We start from the raw sequence: 19,666 nt of genomic DNA on the forward strand, positions 1-19,666 counted from the left end.
TGAACACTGTGGCAGTAAGTGCGTGAGGATGGTCAGGTGCTGAAAATAAGAATCCCCAGGAGACTATTTGCAAAGTGGTACTGTCTTATGTTTTCATTTATGCTTTGGGAGAAAATTTCAAAAGGATGTTTATGAAATTGGAAAGTGATATCAAGCAGAGAGGGCTGCAAGCGCCACGGAAAACAGAATTCAATCAAGGCTTGATGTTTTAGAGACCCAAAGAGTCTGAAAATGGAGAATAATTCTATAAAGTCACATACAAGGTTTTATATGTCATGGACCTGATTAGAAGGACCAGAGTAGAAGAGGGAAGGACACATCATAGCCTACAGATATGTAAAGGGAGTCCCCAGGTGCATGATCGCGGTCATAAAAGGCAGAGACCTAAACTGCAGCAAGTGAGATCGTGGCTGGAAATTAGGAAGCCTCCTGATGCAAAGGGCAATAAAGCACTGGCCTAGGTTGCCTGCCTACCCTCTGTGTAGCCAGCTCTCAAATTATTGAAAAACAACTGTTTGAACACCCCTCTGCACACTTGTCCATTTTGCTTGTGCCAGAGGCGTCAAGCAAAAGGTCCGATACATGGCACTGAAAAATCCTGGCATCGGTGTGGCAGCTGCCATTACAGAACAAGCACAGGAGTTAGATAAAACTGGTCAAAGCACAGAATGGCAGCTAGAGAGGAAAGCCTGGTTGTAAATCCTTCTACATTTGTGAATTTGCAGCATTTTTAGGCAAGAATCTAGAACTGTTCAGCATGGAATCCATGAAGGCTTTAAATGGTGGAAAGCCTTAAGATTCATATTTTTTTTTTACAGTGGGATTTTGTGATGCTTCTTGGTAAAAGCTGATTAGATTGGTTGACAGGAGAGTGAGGAAGAAGCACCAGAGAGCATTTCTGTATGGCATAATAAAGCAAATAAAGCAAATTAAAGAACTTTTTGCTACTTATCTTTTTATAACCAAAGAAATTCAAGTGGAAAAATTGTTACTGACTTTTCAGCTCTATTGGCATTGTTGTATATGCCTTACCAAGGGCCAAGACAGAAAAGATCTCTGTGATGCTTAATTCAGCCTCTTCCAAACAAGCGCCCTGTACCAGTTCCTCCCACTATCCGACTGTCTATAAATAGGAGATTGACAAACAGTCCCTTTTTTTTTCCTTTCTTTTTTTTCCCTCCCCCCAGGCTCCAGTCACATGCTAGGAAGCACCGTGCTCTAATGCAATACTGCATTACAGTCCCTACAGCAGCAGCCTGGAAACCTTGCCTTGCGGAAGAACGCTTGATGTGGCTGCAGAGGATGCTGGGGAGACGGAAGTAAGCTTGCACCCACAAGAGACTTATCTGCAGCACTGTAGTTCTGTATTCACTGGAGGTAATAATGAACGTAGCCTAGAACAATTAATATGCCTGTAACAAGCCCCTTTGGAGGCCACATGCAAAGGCTTTTTGTGTTTGTCACAGGGCCCCTGGTTGACACTGTGGGAACCTTTACTTCCCTGTGAGCAGAAAGAGGATTAATTTGAGCTTTTAAGGTAAGTTGGACTAAAGGAAGTTAATTTTTATGGCTGTTAAAAAGGAAGCAATTTCTTTGACTTACAGAGAAATACCGTTACCCAATACGCATCGTTATTGTCATGTAAGATTTCTTTGCTTGTATGGAGCCTCATTTTACCTTCCTCCTACATGCACCTTTGGAGGAACCTGTCCCTGGCAGTTATTCTTCTGTGAAAGTTGGAGTATATCAGCTGAAGTTTTAACTGTATTAGCTCTACGTATCACCTGATATGATTGGTTTTGGTAAATTTATTAAATTGCAAAGGGTGCATGCTTTAGATGACTAAATGGGATCAACAGAAAATAGATTCAAATCAGGAGGGCTCCCCATGCACTTATAACTGTGATTAGATCTCACTGAAACCAGGTTTCTCAAACGGCTTACAGGAACTGCCTCAGTGACTGAGTGCACTGGCTTCTACAGTCTGCTGGTTCTTTCTGTGTTCCTGATTTCAGAAAGACTGAATTAAAATGAAACTGCTTGGAGACCCTCATGGTCTTATGATAAAATAATCGATTTCTCTCACAGTGAGATATTTATAGACAATTTCCCTTGCTTTTTTTGTTCTTTGCAGATTGAAAGCTGCTGGGAGTAAGAAGTAACCCTTCTGAAGACATGATTTCCAGGAAAGTGGTGGGATCTTTTGTCTGTATGCTTGTTGTTACCGTGTTTATCTGGCAAGCATTTGCTGACAAGCTTGGTCATATTTAAAACATCCCGTCTATATCTCCACTGTGGTAAAAAGCATAGCAGCAGAAAAATATGTGGTGCATTTAATGGAAAGCCCCTGTTAGAGCTGTAAGAAAGAACAGTAATTCATATAATAGATAAAGTAACACTAGTAGAGGGAGAAGCCTCTGAAGGGAGACAGAAAAAAAGACCATTGTGTCTGAATTAGGCTGCTAGCACCATATCTGACTCACAAACAAATGCTCAAGTACAGAATATTCCAGTTACATTTCAATTCAGCCCTTAAAAGAGATGATTATCTGTCTCTTCAAAAGTCCAAAATTACTCCAATGTAACTAGAGATAGCTTTGGAGCTATCAAACATTGTAACTTTCAAACACCAAGAATGTTTGTAGCTTTGAGTATCACTGGCTACAGAGTATGCCTTACAGATTCTCGAGCAAACTCAAACATTGTTTGAAAGGAATCTGAGATCGGGCATTTCTATTAACTATTAAATTATTTATTATTAAATTATTGTTAATTATACTGTATTTCTGATGTTGCAGTTTACTCTTATTTCACATTGTGGGTAGTTGCATTTCAGTGGTAGTTAAGTGATTGTAAAGAAAAATGTATATAGATTGTGATCAAAACTGAAGGGAGAAAAAGCCTATGCAGGCGATTTGTCTGCTATGTAAATTAAAGGACAAACATTTAAAGTTCCTGGAAGTGTCAATATATTGCATATTTATGCGTTTTGGGCATTGCCTTATGTGTTTCCATTTGTGTATGCTTTTCAAAAATGCGTAGCCCTACATTTTGCAGACCACTTGATGTAAATAATAATACTTTGGACCTGATGTTACAAGCTGGATGCTTCTGGACTCGTTTTGACCTGAGCTTCCCATTTATGCCTTAGCAGCAGTATATTACGTTAAAACATGAATACACTGGATCCTATGCTAATTAGTAAGGTAGACACAGTTAGCCAGAGTTACTTGTCAAAATCTGTGCTGGATTCTCAGAAGATCTTGGAAAATCCTAGGAAGATATCTTTCAAGATTACCTATCTTAAAATGTTTCTTTGCTATCACAGGGTTACGGCTTGGAAAAGAAAAGTGCACTACCTCCCATATTATCTGCCTTGCCCTGAAATCTTGTAAGTATCCCATTTTGTATGTCATGAATAACATAAATCATTATTATAGGAGCTGTACTTCACTGACAGTATAAATGGTTATTAACAAGTAGTCACCATTTTATTGTGGAAACAATTCCACATTTTATGAATCTATAATTAGTCACTCTCTTAAAAGGATAATGATGTAACCTTTTCTGCTTTAGTCTGTTTGCCCTTCAGGACAGCTCTGTATTTGTACAGCATGAGTGAGGCTTTGTTTGTTGTGAGTCACAGACACCAGGACCAACAGGTGAACATTGGCTTTTTTATCAGGGTGTAATCACACATGTGCACATGTACACACGTACACACAGGATCTCACTGTGCTTTGAGATGCGGATTAAGTATCCCAGCTCGCTAGATGGAGAAATGCCAGTCAGAGAGGTGAAATGAATATTCACATAAGGAGTTCTGACAGCATCAGGAACACCCCCCTAGTCCCCTAATCATGTTTCTTTTCTTTACTCTGTGATCTGTGCTCTCCACTCACTTCATGCATGTATTTGTGTCATGGCAGCATTCAAGTGGCGGACAAGAAGCCTGCTCTGAACAAATGAAAGGGTAGCCGCTTCTCCAGAAACCTTACAGGTTAAGGGGTCAGCTTCACTGCGTGATGCAAACTAATGTACAGTTAAGTGACTTAGTATGGGTCCCAAAAGCTGTCTTGAAGCTGCGTGAAAGAGAATTTACGCTGTGGAAGGGCAGGGTACATGGCCTAAGTGACTTCACTGCCACATTGGACCATAGTTATAACATGACAAGCCACAGCTTTTCCCATCCTTTGTCATGACCTACTGATCTTGTAAAAACAAAACAAAATAAAAAATGCAAATAGAAACAGAGGCATTTCTGATTATTTCAAGCCATTAAAAACCATTGTGCCCAGTAAGATGCTTATTTCTCTGAATGCTGTTTAGAGCATGATATATTTCAGGTAGTTCAGTTATGCAGCGAAGGGAGCACATAGATGACCAGTACTGACAGTCCCCCAACAAGCATGTGCTTCCCTGGATTTTGACCCCTAAATTCTGATTTACCCACAGACTCTGAGAGCTGCCAGCATCTCTCTGTCCCTCTTCTGTTGTGTGCTCTGTTTCAAAACTGTTACTCTCCTGACAGCCCTTGAAGGTGCGTACAGGCACTGTCTAACTCTCTCTACCAGGCAGAGCAGTGTGCACAGCAACTGGAGTGAGGACTTGGATGGCTGTCAGTACAGCAGCAGGTCCTGAAGCTGAACCTGGTTTGTATTTTAGGAAAAGCATTACAATCCCTTTCTTTTCCCACCCCATCATGCAGCTCCATGAAACTTCAATATACAGAAGAAAAGTTAATCCAACTTTTCCCACAGTAAGTACCAGCTTTTTGTATTTCTTGACCTTTAAACTGCTGTTCCTCTGTTCTGGGCATATTCATGTATTATTCAGTGGATATTTCTTCCTTTTTACAGATTATTTTATCAGCAGCCAAGAGTGCTGGCTCCAAAGTAAGTTTCTTTGTTTGATCTTTGTCATTTGTTTCTGCTGACTTTTGGTTTGAGTGCTCTGCGGCACTCACAGTTTCAAAGTCCTGGTGCACCCTGAACAGTACCTTGTTCCATGAGAAGCCTAACCATATGGGTATGTCTACAGCTGTCTATGCCACTCTAAGATTGTGTTTAGTCACTGTATACTTGTTAACATACCTCCTGTAAATTCCTAATTAATACATTAGCACACACACGCAGCCTGTCTACATGGTTGCTGCCAGGAACTCTTTTGGAGATGAGAGAGATGTAAGAGCTGGAAGACAGTGAGAAATACCTTCTGGAACGGTGTTGTAGCTGTTACCAGCTGTGGCAGAGCTTTGAGTCCATTTCAGGGCAAAATCAAGCAGGTGCCTTGTGTGACCTTCAGCAATGATTTCAGCTAACCTGCTGGATCTTAGGCTGGAACAAATTGTGGGTATTCACACAGCCAAGTCCCTGTGAGAAGCCGTCAAACCAGTGAGTTTAAACAGACATGGAAGCTTTCAGGCAGCAGCAGCAAAGAAGTGACTTAGGCAAACACTCCTTGCCAGCTCATGTTTGTCAGCAGTCTCCTTTGGGCCAGCTCCTAATACCTGGCTCTTATCTCTAGCAGTTCACCTTCAACAGCCATCATTCTTTTGCATGTTAATAAACCCACCCTGTTGGTACATATCTTCCCCGCCCAACCCCCGCTATTTCAACAGGCTGTGCTAGGCCTGAATATTTCTCTCTTCCATATTGGAATAAATTAATGTGCGAAATCAGCTAGTATATACTGGACTAAATGAGGAGAGAATCTTGTAGCTTTTAGTGCTCTATGTCTTCTGAAGGGAGTTCACTAGCACACACTGTGAGGATGCATACCATGGAAATGAGTCATTGGGAAACCCAGTACAGCCCTTAAAAATGAAATTAAAAAGTGCCCTACTTAGAGGAGCAAACTTGCAGATTTCCTTTTCTTTCTTTCTCTCTCCCCCCTCATACAGAAAAGGATAATTAACCCAGAAAGAGAACAGTTCAGTTAGTACATTTCCAACAAACCAAATTCTTCTTCCTGTATAATTTAATCTTTTAATCATAAGCATTATCATAGGAGGGAGTGAAATTGTTATTCTTGTATCCACTCAGACTGACAGTATTAGATCTGGGTTGAAAGCGTACTGCTGCCTCAGCTATCAAACTGCTCCCCACAGGTCCCTTGGTTTGGTTCTTGTGCTATTATTGCTTGGGAGCGTGTCAGATGGGAGACTGCCTCAGCCTCCAAATGTGACCATGTGCTGCGCGTGACAAATTTCATTAGCAAAGGGCTACAGATCATGGTCTGGGGCGAATGTGAGCAGGCTAGGGAAAATTACACATCATAAATGGCATCTTGTTTTAGAAAGGTAAGAAAGAAACCCTGAAAACAAAAAAGAAATTTGAAATAGCATTGCATAGCTGTAATAGGGCATAATCAGACTCTACTGCATGTATATTCAGTATTTCCACTACCCACACAGGAGATTGAGGATTTGCTATAACTTTGTTACACATTTGCATGCTGGCTCACATACAGAATTTTAAATTATATCTGAATGTGTTACAGCTATATATAAATACTGGAAAAATAAACTGTCATGCCACAAGCTGTGTTTTAATAACACAGCAATGGTGTATATTTTTATAGTAAAGATTTTCATTTTATTACTTGTATTTTAATCTGTATGTAGCAATCTGCACCAGACTGATAGCAAATATGCATAGCTTCTCATTCTGTGAGTTCAGTGGTCATTAGACTCCTCAGCAGAAAAGGCCTATGAGCGTAAGTGAGATTTTAGTAGATCCTCGGGTTTTTGCCAATTTGTTAAACAGTGCTTACTTTCATCCCAGGAACTGAAACGTCCGTGCTTTGTAACTGTAAACAAGAGGGCAGGGGAAAAAATTCTGAAGATAATACTATCCATAGTGAGTTAATGTTGATACACACACTCTTCTTCTAGCTGCCTTTTTAGTGTTTCTTTCCCATTTACTGGCCTTGAAACAAAAAGGAACAGTTACACTTCATTAACGCTCCCTTTCTTTTCCTTCAGGCGTCAGGATGTGCTGACAGTCACACCATGGCTGGCCCCCATTGTCTGGGAAGGAACCTTCAATTCTGAGATCCTACAGGCCACTGAATCTCACCATAGGGGTGACAGCCTTCACCACTGGAAAGTAAGTGAACCGCTCAGTGGGCACAGTTCTTGGGTTGATATACTTCCTCCGTGGAAAGATCATTTTGGCTTTTTTTGCCCTTAGCAGAGTTCTGAAGTCTGCCCCGATCTGTAGTAAACTTTTATGCCCATGTATTGTGTCCATAGTCATAGATAGCTGCAAGGTAACAGACTCAACACCTAAGGTACCTGAAGCATGGGCAGTATTTTCAAAGAACTAGCGTGTTCTTTCATTGGTCAACAGAGGGATAATCCACTTGTTCCTTGTCTTCCGCTATACTTTACCTATTGCATGTGCAGTGTATGGATCCTTGCAGCAATAGCTAGTCAACATTCTTCATCCCTTTTCTTCCATTAAAGTACCCTTCATAACACACCATACACCCCCTTGTCCCTGCTGTGCTGTTCTTGTGTTGTGTCTGCACAGATACACAAGGTTTGTGGGCCACTTCTTGGAGTCAGCAGAGAAGCATTTCATGAAAGGCTATCGGGTGAACTATTGTATCTTCACTGACAACCCTAAGACAATTCCCAATGTCCAGCTGCAACCTGGATGAAGGCTTGTCATTGTCCCCATCAAGAAATACCCCAGCTGGCAAGAGATCTCCATGCTCAGGATGGAGGCTATAAACAAGCACATAGCTGAGATGAGCCACCAGGAGCTGGACTACCTCTTCTGCCTGGACATTGATATGGTGTTGTACAACGCCTGGGGCCTGAAACCCTGGGTGATACAGTGGCAGTCATACACCCTGGTTATTTCAATGTCCCTCGAAGCCAGTTCCCTTATGAGAGGAGGAGATCTTCAGCAGCCTACATCCCTGATGGAGAAGGGGACTTCTACTATGGAGGAGCTGTGTTTGGAGGGCTGGTCCAGAAAGTCTATGAGCTCACCAAGACTTGCCACATGACCATCCTGATGGACAAAGCCAATGGGATCATGGCAGCCTGGCAGGAAGAAAGTCATCTCAATAGGCACTTCATCTCCCACAAACCCTCCAAGGTGCTTTCTCCAGAGTATTTATGGGATGACAGGAAACCAAAACCCCCTGAAATTCACCTCATACGTTTTTCCACAGTGGATAAGAACTATAAAGAGATATGAGCTTGACCATCTGATCCCTGCAGAGACGTCCTCCACACAATCAAACCCACTGAATATTAGCTTCCACAGAACATGCCCCACCATCAATTTTTGTTCCCAGTGTGAACAAACTGAGCAAGGAACCTGTGGGTAGTTTCTGTGGACAACAAGAGTCTTAATGCATTTTGGAAGCAGCAGCCAAAGTGGAGGTGAGAATGAAAAGGTTTCTAGATTCCTAATCTTTGTAAATACAAGCATCCCACTTAAGGCTGCAGCCCGCAAAAAGCCATGCAAAAGGCCAGTTATCAAATGCGAGGCTGTCCTTATAGCAAGGCTGCAGATGCTTTTGCCTGAGCATTTCTCTGAGGCCTAGCAAGATGAAAATGGTATTTGACATTCCTGTGAAGATAACCTAGAGTTTTAGTAAAGACTTTTTCACTTAAAAAAAAAATAATGGACTTCGCAGGGCAATAAATTTTTGTGCATTGTGACTTAAACTCACACCCTTTATCAGGATCAGGAGGAAACTTGTGCCCAGAGTAAGTTATCCCTGATCAGTGTGCAGCAGGATTTCTTGGACCTTCCTAGCAGGGAGCTGGTGCAAGCCATTGCCAGTAAGAATTCTGGTCTGACAGGACAAATAGTGTGAATTCATACAGCAGTTATCTTCCAAATTCCAATCTGTGTTTTGGAGACCCAAGTTTAGACAGAACTGGCACAGCTCAGACCTAGACTGAACTTTTTTGGGTTTATTTCAATCACAGATGTGCTCTGAACCTTTTCCCTGATACATGTCTCTGTAGATCAAGTAATCTTTTCCAACACAGAAAATCTGGTATCGAGAGGTTCATGTTCCCATCCATTGCTTCAATCCTTTCCAACTTTTCTAAGCTCTGTAAAATAAATTGGCTAGAAGCTGCTGGAACTGACAGTAAGAGCTGATGCATTTCCAACAAACAGGATGATTTAATTTTATAATGAAATGCTCTAGTGAAACTGTGAGTTCAGTCTAGAGCTGGAAGTAGGCTGGGGTTAACATTTTCTTTGCATGAATGTGATGAGAAGCTGAACCAGGCATTTTGCATCCTTTAAAGCCTGACAGCTCACTCGGGTGAATGGGGAGGGGGGGTTTCAAACACAGGAGAACAGCCATGGCTTGCCAACGACGACTGCATAATTGTCAACTGAGGTCACAGCATGGAGGTTCGTGTGTCACCTCCCTTGCTGCAGCATGTCTGCCATAAAATCTTCTCCATTACCTCCCGAGGCGTGCTACCACAGGGCTTTGCAAGTCTGTGCCATGCTCGTTTAACGTGAGCAGGGAGAGAGACCACAGGAGCAGCAGAGGACAGTGGTGCTGTACAACGTGGAAAGGAGAAGCAGGGGTGAAAGGGCTAAGCTGACTGTTTCTAAGGGAACAGTTTAAAAAAAAAAAAAAAAGGAAAAGAAAAGAAAAAAAGGCTTATTTGGCAGAGAGAGAGAGAAAAGGGGGAAGAGGTGCCTGACTGTTCTTGCTTCTTTTCACATGAGGAAATTGCTGTATGGCAGTGTATCAAGTATTCAGAGCTTTAGGGCCCCATCACTGATTGCAGATGACTTAACGAGCCATTTCAGTCCTGTGTGAGCTGGCTGAAAATGGCACTTGCCAGTGTCATTGTAGGCATTTCGTCTTCCAGACAACTAATTAGAAAAGCTTTCACAGTACCCATAATATAAATAAGGTACACAGAATACCTTCAGCCCAAAACCCCTAGTGGCAGTTGGATCTGTTGATTCATGCTTTATCCAGCGAAAGGTCTACCCTGTTATATTTTCTCCATGTTCTTAGTAATGTGGTGCTGCAGGAAGACACCCCACTGCATAACTAAACCAGAACTGAATCCCCTGTGAAGATGCCTGTCTGGTAACTGGGCACCTCATCTAAGCCAAAAGGGTGAAGAAAGATCCTTATCTAAATATTTCCCAAAAGATTTATTCCCTCCAAACCCAGGAATAATACTGTATATTTCTTATTTGGAAAGCAGTTAAGTGTCCAAAAGCCATGACTGAAACTATGGTCTCATTATGCTAGCTGCTATATATATGCATATGGATTCTTTTACAAGCCAGAAGGAACTGCCTAGTCAGAGCTGCACAGGACAAGCCAGATAATTCTATCTCCCGATATCAGTATCAAGCTCACAATACATGGCTGGACTGGGCTAGATCTCTTAGAAAAGCATTCAGATCCAATAAAAACATGGAGTGATGTAGCAGCCACACATCCATAGATCAGCTGTGCCAATGGCTAATTGCCTTTGTGCCTTAATTCTGCTCTAAATTGGTCTGTGTTTGTAGGCATTGGGCTTCATTCTGCCATACTAAATTACATGAATTCCCATGTGGATACTCATAGCCTATACTAAATCCACTATGAGACGACGTTCTCCAGCACAAATGATGTGTGACCAAGGGCGGTCTGTGTTTCTGGGGTTCCTGTTCTGAAATACTTTTATAATAGACTTGCTCTCCAGCTCTGCTTCCGAGCCACCTTTTGGCCAAATCCAGGACCCCGTGACCCCGTGATTGACACAGTAATGGCCTGATTTGTGCAGTGTGAAACATATTTATCTTCCTGGCAGGCCCGCGGCTTCTCCCCAGGGGAAGGTCTTGTGTCACATGTTACGTGACACAGTTCTGCTTGACAGGGCTGTGATTTGAAGCAGTACCTAGAAACTCCCTGTGTCTCCAGAAACACACTCCCCAGTGCAGTGTGGGAGATGCTCCCTGAATCAGCTCGTGCCCTCCTCTAATTAACGAAAGCCTGGGCTTTTGTTGTCATCTCCTGCTGATTAATCCCCTTCCCCCAACACCAGCAGCAAGCTTTCTCATTTGGAGTGTGCAGCCTGAGGCTTGTGGGCAGTGTGGGAGCTTCACAAGGACCTACTTTCTGATCTGAATTCCCCACCAACATCCACTGCTCAGTGGGGAAACTGAGGCACAGGGTAACAAGGCATCAGAGCGACACTCTTGCATGTGAGGTCTTCTTCCATTCGCCATAGGGGACAACACTGTCTTGCCTGTCCTTGTGCCAAAGGAATTTGGATGTGGAAACATGCACGCAGTACTGCATGAAAAGTGAATCACCACATGTAAATAAATCATCAGCCGATTTATGCTGCCTGAGGATCTGATGATGCTTTCAAGGTATTTCTGACTCAGGCCCCTGTTTGTCCTTAACTAAGCCTCAGATCAGTAGCTTGTTGCCTTCCCAAGGGCCCCTTGTTCCTTCCATCCCTTTCTTTCTGCTCGGCTGGAACAGACTCATCATTCATTGTCTATCTAATTTAAGAACCCATCTGACAGGCTTTTTCTTTTCTTGTCCTGGCTGGTGACTTGTGTGGTGCGTTCATGCCAAAGGGAAGACTTCTTTGGGGGGCAAGAAACAGAAGCTTCCAGCACTGAAGATGATCCTAGGTGGGGCCAGACTGTGATCCTCTCGTTCTCCCCATGGACAGGACAAGAATCATTCCATTAAACCAAATTAGCACCCTTTCTCACTCTTATTCGGATTCCCTTAACCCTCCCACGGGTGCTGGCGTCTGACATTATTGACCAGAAAAAGTCGTTTTGTACCACTTTGGTATGCAGCGGTAGTTACAAAAGGACTGCCTTCTCTGAGATCTGTGGCTGGGGGGCATGGAAACAAGATGGTCTTTGAGCAGACGCAGATGAGGAAGGATAAGAACATCAGTTATACATTCCCTGCACAAAACCAGTTGGGAATAGCCATATACGCCTGGCTGGCTAAACGCAGTTAAAGCAGTACGGTAGTAGAAAGGAGCTGGATTCTGCAAGCTCACTGCCAGAATAATTGGCTTTACTCTTCTACCCTCTATCGTACCTGTTCAGAGAAGGGACTGTCTCGTGTCCATGCAGGGGCCAGCCTTGACCCGTCACTAATGAATATGAGACAGACGGAGTGAGGTTTTTTCTCGGGGGGAATTTGCTCTAATCTCAAAGGGCAGCTCTAAGCACCAGGGTTACTATTTTCTCACTTGAATCCTCCCCTGCTCTGCTTCGCCCCACTGCCCCAGCAAGTCCCTGTGGGATCCCTGGGGGTGACACACACAGAGAGCAGCAGGTGTCCAGGTGGAGTGACAATGATAGCACTGGGCGCTTTCAGGGACAGCAGGAACTGGAGAAGGAATTGACAGGAATGAGTTGCACTTTGCTCACGCTAAATCACCACTCCTGCAGTTCTGCTCCACATGTAGGTCCACACAATCAAATAATTTAGGAAAGGGTTCCTGGCAAAATGCATTGGAGGAATGACTTTTAAATGTCTGCCTACCCACCCGACTCCCTCCTTTCTCAAAATGTAAGAGTAACGCTGTACTGACTCGACTTTTCTCAGGCTATATTTAGACTAAACATAGATCCACCAAATGTTGCTGTTTCATGTAAAACTAGTATGACGCGACACGAATCGAAAGGCAGCCTTAACCAGAAACCTCTGCTGCTTGTGTGCCCACCTCATCCCCCTGCTCCCCCCTCTGAACCTTTAGCTAATTTAAAGCAAGTTAGATGAGTACAAATTACTTTTTAAAAGTGCTTCATTCTAGGGCGAGGTTGTTGGGGTTTTTTTGTGGTGAGTTTTGCCAGCAGCAAATTACCTAGTTATAAACCTTTTGAAGTATGTATTTTCCCCACTGTTCAGCAGTGACACCATTACTATAATTAGAATGATGTTGCTCAGTGGCAGCATCTCGTGCCAGCAGGAGCACCCTGGCAGCACCTCCTCCGTTCCTGGCCATGCTCCCCCCGGGAGCCGCTGGTTCTTGCAGCCCTGGGGAGCTGGAGGGGCAGATGTGGGGGGCTGCGCCTTGTCACCAATTCCCACTGTCACCCTGGCAAAATTGTTTTTCCCGCTGGGTGGCTCCCGGGGCAGGGGCTCGTTAGACACGGGGGCACCTGTGGGTGCCGGGGGTGTGTGTGGGTCCCCAGGTGTGCACCCCTGAGCCGGGAGCGCTGCACTTGGCCTTGGCGAGTGACGCAGCCGTCTCCTGACATCACTCTACGATGGCACATGTCATCGGCCTCATAAATATAAACGGTGGGTACCGGAGCCGTTCACGTGCAGCCTCTCCGTTTCCAGGGCAACCCCGCTGGCTCAGCAGCTCACGCTCCAGCACCTCGACGGCGCACCCCGACCTCCGGCAGCTTTTTTTCCCGGGGTCCCTCCGTGCCCCCGAAACCCATGAGGCAGCCAGGGGCAGGTGTCTGCGCGCTGCCGGCACGGCCCCAGTGCGGCGGGGTGCCGGGCTCACCTCCTTAGAGGTGCCCCGCGGGGCGGGGGGGCTCGCCCGCCGAATGACCCGCTCCTCTGCCCTGAAGCTCCCCTCTATTTATAGCTCGCCAGCCGCGCAGTGCCATCCCCCCGCGCGTCCCCGGCCAGCGCTGCAAGGTCCGTTCCTACGGCCCCGCGCGATGGCACCCAAGCAGGCGTGGGGGCGCAGGGCACTCGGCGGAGGCGGCACCTGCAGGGGTACAGCCCCCCGCCGCGCACCCACCTGCCGGCGCCTCCCCGGGATGCGGGGGCCAGGCCGGGCGGAGCCGGGCACGGCCCCCGCCCCCCGGCAGCGGCGCCCCCCGCCCCGCGCGGTGCCGCCCCGCTCGGCTCTCCCGGCCTCGGCTCTCCCGGCCGCGCACGGCGCTGGCGGCGGCTCCCCGGGGGCGGCGGGGCCCCATGGCCGGCGCGCTGCGGGCCCGGCCGCCGGGCGGCGCGGAGGGGCGCTGAGCCCGGCCCCGCGGAGCCCCGGAGCGGCCGGCGGAGGCTATGCGCGGGGCACCATGATGATCGACACTCAGGTGAGCTGCGCCTTTCGCCCGCCCGCTTGGTCCCCCCGGGGCGCTGCCAGGGTGCCCCGGCTCCGGGGCGCAACCGCGGGGGGAGCCGCGCTCGGTCCCTCCGGCACCCAGCTTGGGGGGGGGGGCTCGGGATGAGTCCGCGGTGCGCCCAACGCGTGTGCGGTGCCGGGGAGCGGGTGGGCTCTGGCAGTGATGTCCTGGGGGTCGGCAGGTGCCTGTCCCTCGCTGCCGGCTGGCGTAGGGGGATACCGTCCAGACCCTTGCTCTGCGGCGTGAGCTTTGGCGAGGGGGGAAGCAGCCTTTGCGGGGGTGTGCGTGCGTGTTTGTGGATCTCATGGCGGTTTTTTTTTTCGCTTTCTCTCTGCGTAATGGGTAAGTGCGGCCAGTAGAAGTGGAGATGAAGGATTGAGAACGAAAGCAAGACAGTTCGGGACAGGGTCTGGCTGTCACTGCGATGCTGCAGCCGTTCATGGGCTGCGTGGCTGCTGGCAGGCTGCGAGGCTGCTGCGTGCTGTGCCAGCGAGCCGGGGCTGCAGCTTGCCAGGCAGCGCCGGGGCCAAGGGGCACCAGGAGGGCCCTTGTTCCTGCCTGGTGTGTCTGTGAGGCTAAATGAACCCAAATTGAGCCGAGGTGGACTAAAGCTCTACGCTCACAAACCCACTGGTGCTTTTGGGGCAGGGGAGGGTGAAGCGAAGGCATGACATGTGGGGGTCTCGCCAGGATGTGGCACTCTGGTCCTGATGCTCCTCTGAGTGTGTTCATCCTCGTGTTCCTCTCCCACCGCAACCCCTTTCCAGGGAAGGAGGGTCTGTGCTGCTGCCCTTGTGGGGGTGGTGGGAAGGTAAGTGGGCAATACTGGCTCCTGGGAGACCAAGAATTAATAAAGGGAAGGGCTGATGCTGTGATGGAAAAGTGGGCTGGGATCCATTTTTGGACTGGAAAATGTGCATACCAGAGCCACCTCCTGCACCCAGTGGGTCCATTTGGTCTGGGCCTCATTTGCCTTGATCTAGCCCTGTAACCAAAAGCTAAATAAGCTCTGTTGGGGGTAAGTGTGTGAGGCAGGAGCTGGTGCCAGCATGCATGCATGTGGGATTGTGGCACATCTCTTTGGAAAAGGGGATTGGCAACCAAAATACCAGGGTTTGGATCCTGACCCTGCCAAGGGTCAAGAGCAAGAGTACTGTCACCATGGCTGTGGACTGGGGAGCATAATCTTGCTGAGAGATCCAGAAGATTAAAGGCATAAAGCTGATCTGGAAAAAGATGTCAGCCTGCCTTCCATGTTGGGGAATGCAGGTTGCATTCCTACAGAGTGCTTTGTATTAAGGTCTCAACTTTAGCCTTCATGTCACTTTTTATACTTAGTCCCATTTTATATATGGGTAAACTGAGGCACGTAGAGGTATTTGTTACAAGCCTGGGATTCTGCATGGCGGGTGTTACAGTGGAGAGCACAGGTTAGAAGTCCTGATTCTGCCTGCATGTCCTGCATGAAAAGGATGAGCCATTTTGCTGTTTGAGGGGTGCAATTCATTGAAGTCCTGTCATTTGTGACTACTAGTTAAGAGGAATTTCCAGCTGTGCCTGCAGCCGCACCCTGCCAGTTCTTATGGCTGTACAACTACATTTTTCATGCCTCATAAATGTCTCTCCCTGGTTGCTAAGGGAAAGACCCACACAAACAACTGGGAAAACTGAGTGCTGCAAAGTAAATAAGCTGAGCAAACAACAAGATTCTTTTTTTCATCTCTGATCTAATTGCTGCAGGTGTGTTGTTCAGGGTGTCATGACATGTGAAAGCAAAGGTTCATGTGCAAAGGTGAACTGCAGCCTTTAAAACCGAAACCTGCACGTGAGTCAGAAGGTGGCTTCCATCCTGAACCAAGCTCCCAGAGGCTGCAGACTCATCCCCTCTCTCTCCTTTACAGGCCATTTGGGCTGGAGAAGGGAACAGATGGTGGACAAGCAGTCTTGGGGCTGGCTGAGGGCAGGACGCAGAGTGCCTGAGTGCAGGCAAGCAAGGCTGGAGCTGAATTTGTTTGTGTCTCTGTCATCTGCTGTGAGGCAGAGAAGGGAGCTGTGTCTGAAGTGACTCCAGTGGCTAGGAGTTAAGTCTTGGTGGTGCTCTGCCACGGGCACGAGGGTGAGTTGGCAACAAGTGACAGCAAGTGAGAGTCCAGCTGGCAGCAGGGTCTGGGAGGAAGCTGGTAGAGATGAAAAGTCCCTCCTCAGTGTGGTTCAGCTGCTCCATCTGGAGCTCCTACTCATGCATGTGTGTATGTGCCTGCAGACAGGGCTGATCAGACGCGAGCAGAGGATGCAATGACTGCTGTAGGCTCCAAGATAAATCTCTGGGATACTGTAATGATTGATTTGACATCCTGTAGCTCAGTGCAGTTCATTATCTTCAGGGTCAGTTTGCTTTGAGATGGCTCTTTATGTGAAGAAAGGAGGGGCTTTCCAGAACTTTGTTTATTCTGGGCATCTTTGGGGTTGTGTTTTTTCAGTTCTTTGCAGTGTTTTCACTGGGCCATTCCCTACGTGGTGCCTGGCTCCTGGACCTTAAGAAGCAGGAGTCCTGATCTTGCATGGTAATCTGAACAGCAATCTGCACTATCCATCAATGCCGGTTTTGCTTCTGATACCTTTCCCATTGCTATAGCAACACATGTCTCGTGGAGGATGTCAGCACGCTTTCCAGGCAGTGTATGCAGAGAACCAGCTTCACCTGCCACCAGACTGCAATCACTTGTGGAGCAGGGGTGGCTAACAGGCAACTACACACAGCTGCTGGGGCTGGAGGTGCAGAGAAAATGCTCTCAGCCCCCTCAGGCTGACCCTGCTCCCACCAGGTGTCCCCTGACAAAGAGCATCTGGCAGTGCATGGTATCTAGTGCCAGGATCTGAGATTCCTTTCCAAAGGAGATGCTGGGGACGGTGTCAGCTAGCTTGCTAAGGCTCTGCAAGTGTTAGGGGCTGTTTGCCTCTTCCCCCTTCCCCTTGCCTGTAGAGAGGCTGGAAGATGTGCTTCACCTGCAGGGTGCTGATGGAGGAGGGAGGTTGTTTGCCTGCCTTTACCGAGTGAGCTTGCTTCACACCCTGCAATCACTAAATGGGCTCTGGGACACTCTCTCGTTCTGCTCTGCCTCCCCATCCTGCTGTCCTTTGCTCTTCTATGCAAACCAGAGGCTGTGCCCGGTGGTTCAGCTGCGGGTGGCTGTCAGGGCTGCGGTAGGGTTGCTTTCCCCCTGCAGGGCTGCTTGCTGCTGCCTCCGTGCCTGGCTTGGTGCTGGCTGGGGCTGCATTCTGCATGCCACGGTGACCGGCGGAGCGGTGCCAGCCTGCCCGAGTGCCTTGCGTGGGCAGCCCGCGGCTGTCGGGGCGCTCGGGGCCAAGTGGGGCTGTGCAGCAGATGGCACTGTTGTTTTCCCTATGAGTTATTGCCTGGGTTTTTTGCCTTCATCAGTGCTGAGAAGTGGCAGTGGTGACGCGAGCTGGGGCATGGCAGGCGCCTGGCTCTTGGAAAGGGACGTGCGTGCCAGGCTGGGCTCTGCTGCGAGGAGCAGATCTGCTCAGCGGAGCTTGATGTGTGCATCTTGCTCACCGAGGAGAAGCTGTTTAGCTTGTTGGTGATGATTAATATGAGCCGGCTCCATCCTTGGAGACCTGAGGTCCAGTCCCAAAGCTGCTGTGAGACCTCAGCAAGGCCATGTCAATGACCGCGTCCCTGGTATGAAAAGAAAGCCCTGATCCACAGCTCCCTTTTGTGCTGGTTCCCACTGTTACCAGTCAACCCATCCCCCAGCTTTCCCTAGCACTCTGTAAACAACAGGCAAGCGCCTGACCTTTCCATCAGCAGTGGCTGGGAGAGGGGCCTTTGCTGCTTTCCAGGCTGCCACATCTGCGCTGGTGTGGGTGCAGGAGGACTGAGATAGGTGCGTGGGGCAGTGTGGTGGAGCACACTGCCGGGCACTCAGGAGTGGCCGCGGCAGCTGCTGGCAGCGACAGAGCAGAGCTGTGTGGGGGACAGCTCAGCACCCAAACATCCAGTTTGCTCTGCCTGGGGCCAGCCCCCAGCTGCTGCGGGATCTGCTGGCAGCGGTGGAGCCTCCAGATGTTAGTAGGTTTTCCTGCTGGGCCTGCCAGAGTCCAGCCTGAGCGACCTGGAGTGAGGGTTCACCCATCTGTTTTCCTTGGGGATTTGCATTTTAAATGACTTGATTTCTTGGGGACCTTTCGGCTCCCAAGTCATGCCAGGTGCGCCTGCGCATTCACCCTCAGCCCTTGGCCCCTTGTCACCTAGCGCGCTCGGAGCAGGCGCTCTGCGGGATATCTCTATGGATATTCACTTTCTCTGTTGATATTCCCCTGCATTGCAAGTTTTGGCCATGGGTCAAAGACAATGTTTGTAGACATGAGCTGACGTCAAAGGCGGCTTGGTGGTGGTGTGCCAGGGGATCACTGAGTTCCCGCTCCCTGGAGGCCTGGGAGCACAGTGGGAGTTCATCCTCTGCACAGATTTACAGCCCGCTCTGCGTTTGCTGAGTGGTGCTCTGGTGGGCCTCGCTGGCTCCTGCCTTCCTGTGCTCCGGGATGGAGAACATCGCGTGTTCCCTTGAGGAGGTGTAGCTGCAATACTGTGTCCTTCACCCTGCCTGCCTGCAGAGAGATTTCAAAGGTGGGGGGGGGGAGGAAGGAAAGGGGCAGGGCTGAGGGGGTCGGGGTGGGGGGAAGGAAGGGGCACAGCTGTGCCCCGATGGGTCACTTGCCTGCTGCTGCTCAGAGAGGGTGGAGAAGCCCTCCTTTGGTCTGCCCTGCTCCTGTGTAAGATCTGGAGAAAATCAGGCTTTAGACGTGGCGCCAGAGCTCTGGGATGTCAAGGCCTCCCAGATAAGGCTCCACACTTTCCTGTAGGATTTAGAAAGGAAAGGGAGGAGTGGGGGAGAAAATGAGGTGTGGTGTAGATACAGACTGCTGTAACCAGTGCTGTTAGGAGGGATCGCTTGTGTGACGCTGTTAGGAGGGATTGCTTGTGTGACAGGAGAAACACTCCTGGCATTATCAGAGGGGAGGATGTGCTGCTGGGGTGCTGGTTGCTGGCCCAGCCTAGAGGTGATGCTCTGCCGGGATTCACTGTGTGGCCTTGTGAACCTGCTTGCAGCTTCCCCGAAGGCACATGCTGGCTGATACTACCCCGAAAGCTGTGTCTGGCTTGCACCCTTGTGGGCTTCTCAGGACGTCCACTGTTCCTTTTTATCTTTTCTCCTCCATGCGGTTCCAATCTGTTCCCTGCTCCCTGGCTATGAACACCCTGCCTAGCCTGAAGGCAGGAAGCAAACACTGCAGAGGCCACATTCAGTGCCGAAGGAGCCTGCCTGGCTCCATGCAGGCTGTCGGCATGGGTTGGGGAGGTTGGGGTCATCTCACAGGCAGGCCGTAGGCCCCTTTGAAATCTTTGACAGCTGCCCTGCTCTTTTGGCCCTGCTGCCTCCATCTCACAGCGGATTTCCCACCGTGTGTTTCCTGCCCGTCCCTCTTGGCCCTGTGTCCCATACGGTCGTGGCTCTCCGCCTCCCTGGGGAACAGACGCCACCGGCATGAGAAACAGCAATAGGCGGCCA

At 48.5% G+C, this 19,666-nt stretch overlaps 2 protein-coding genes across 2 annotated transcripts in view; both read left to right on the forward strand.

Annotated features, from left to right (window-relative positions):
* Nucleotides 1-920: 920 nt before the first annotated feature.
* GBGT1 (globoside alpha-1,3-N-acetylgalactosaminyltransferase 1 (FORS blood group)) lies at nt 921-11,347 on the forward strand. The gene is given in 10 exon segments (XM_040606675.1): nt 921-1,377; nt 1,467-1,537; nt 2,135-2,237; nt 3,329-3,391; nt 4,709-4,759; nt 4,860-4,895; nt 6,986-7,057; nt 7,059-7,109; nt 7,536-7,819; nt 7,822-11,347. Coding segments are annotated over 8 exon segments (1,011 nt in total). The 5' UTR covers nt 921-1,377; nt 1,467-1,537; nt 2,135-2,175; the 3' UTR covers nt 8,214-11,347.
* A 2,571-nt stretch (nt 11,348-13,918) lies between these two features.
* Nucleotides 13,919-19,666, forward strand: part of RALGDS (ral guanine nucleotide dissociation stimulator) — a 61,573-nt gene continuing 55,825 nt past the window's right edge. Inside the window, exon 1 of the mRNA XM_040607577.1 lies at nt 13,919-14,042. Within this exon, the coding sequence (XP_040463511.1) occupies nt 14,025-14,042 (18 nt within the window). The 5' untranslated portion in view covers nt 13,919-14,024. The remainder of the gene's footprint in view (nt 14,043-19,666) is intronic.

Source organism: Falco naumanni, chromosome 9 (assembly GCF_017639655.2).
Source record: "Falco naumanni isolate bFalNau1 chromosome 9, bFalNau1.pat, whole genome shotgun sequence".
NCBI classification, from domain to species: domain Eukaryota; kingdom Metazoa; phylum Chordata; class Aves; order Falconiformes; family Falconidae; genus Falco; species Falco naumanni.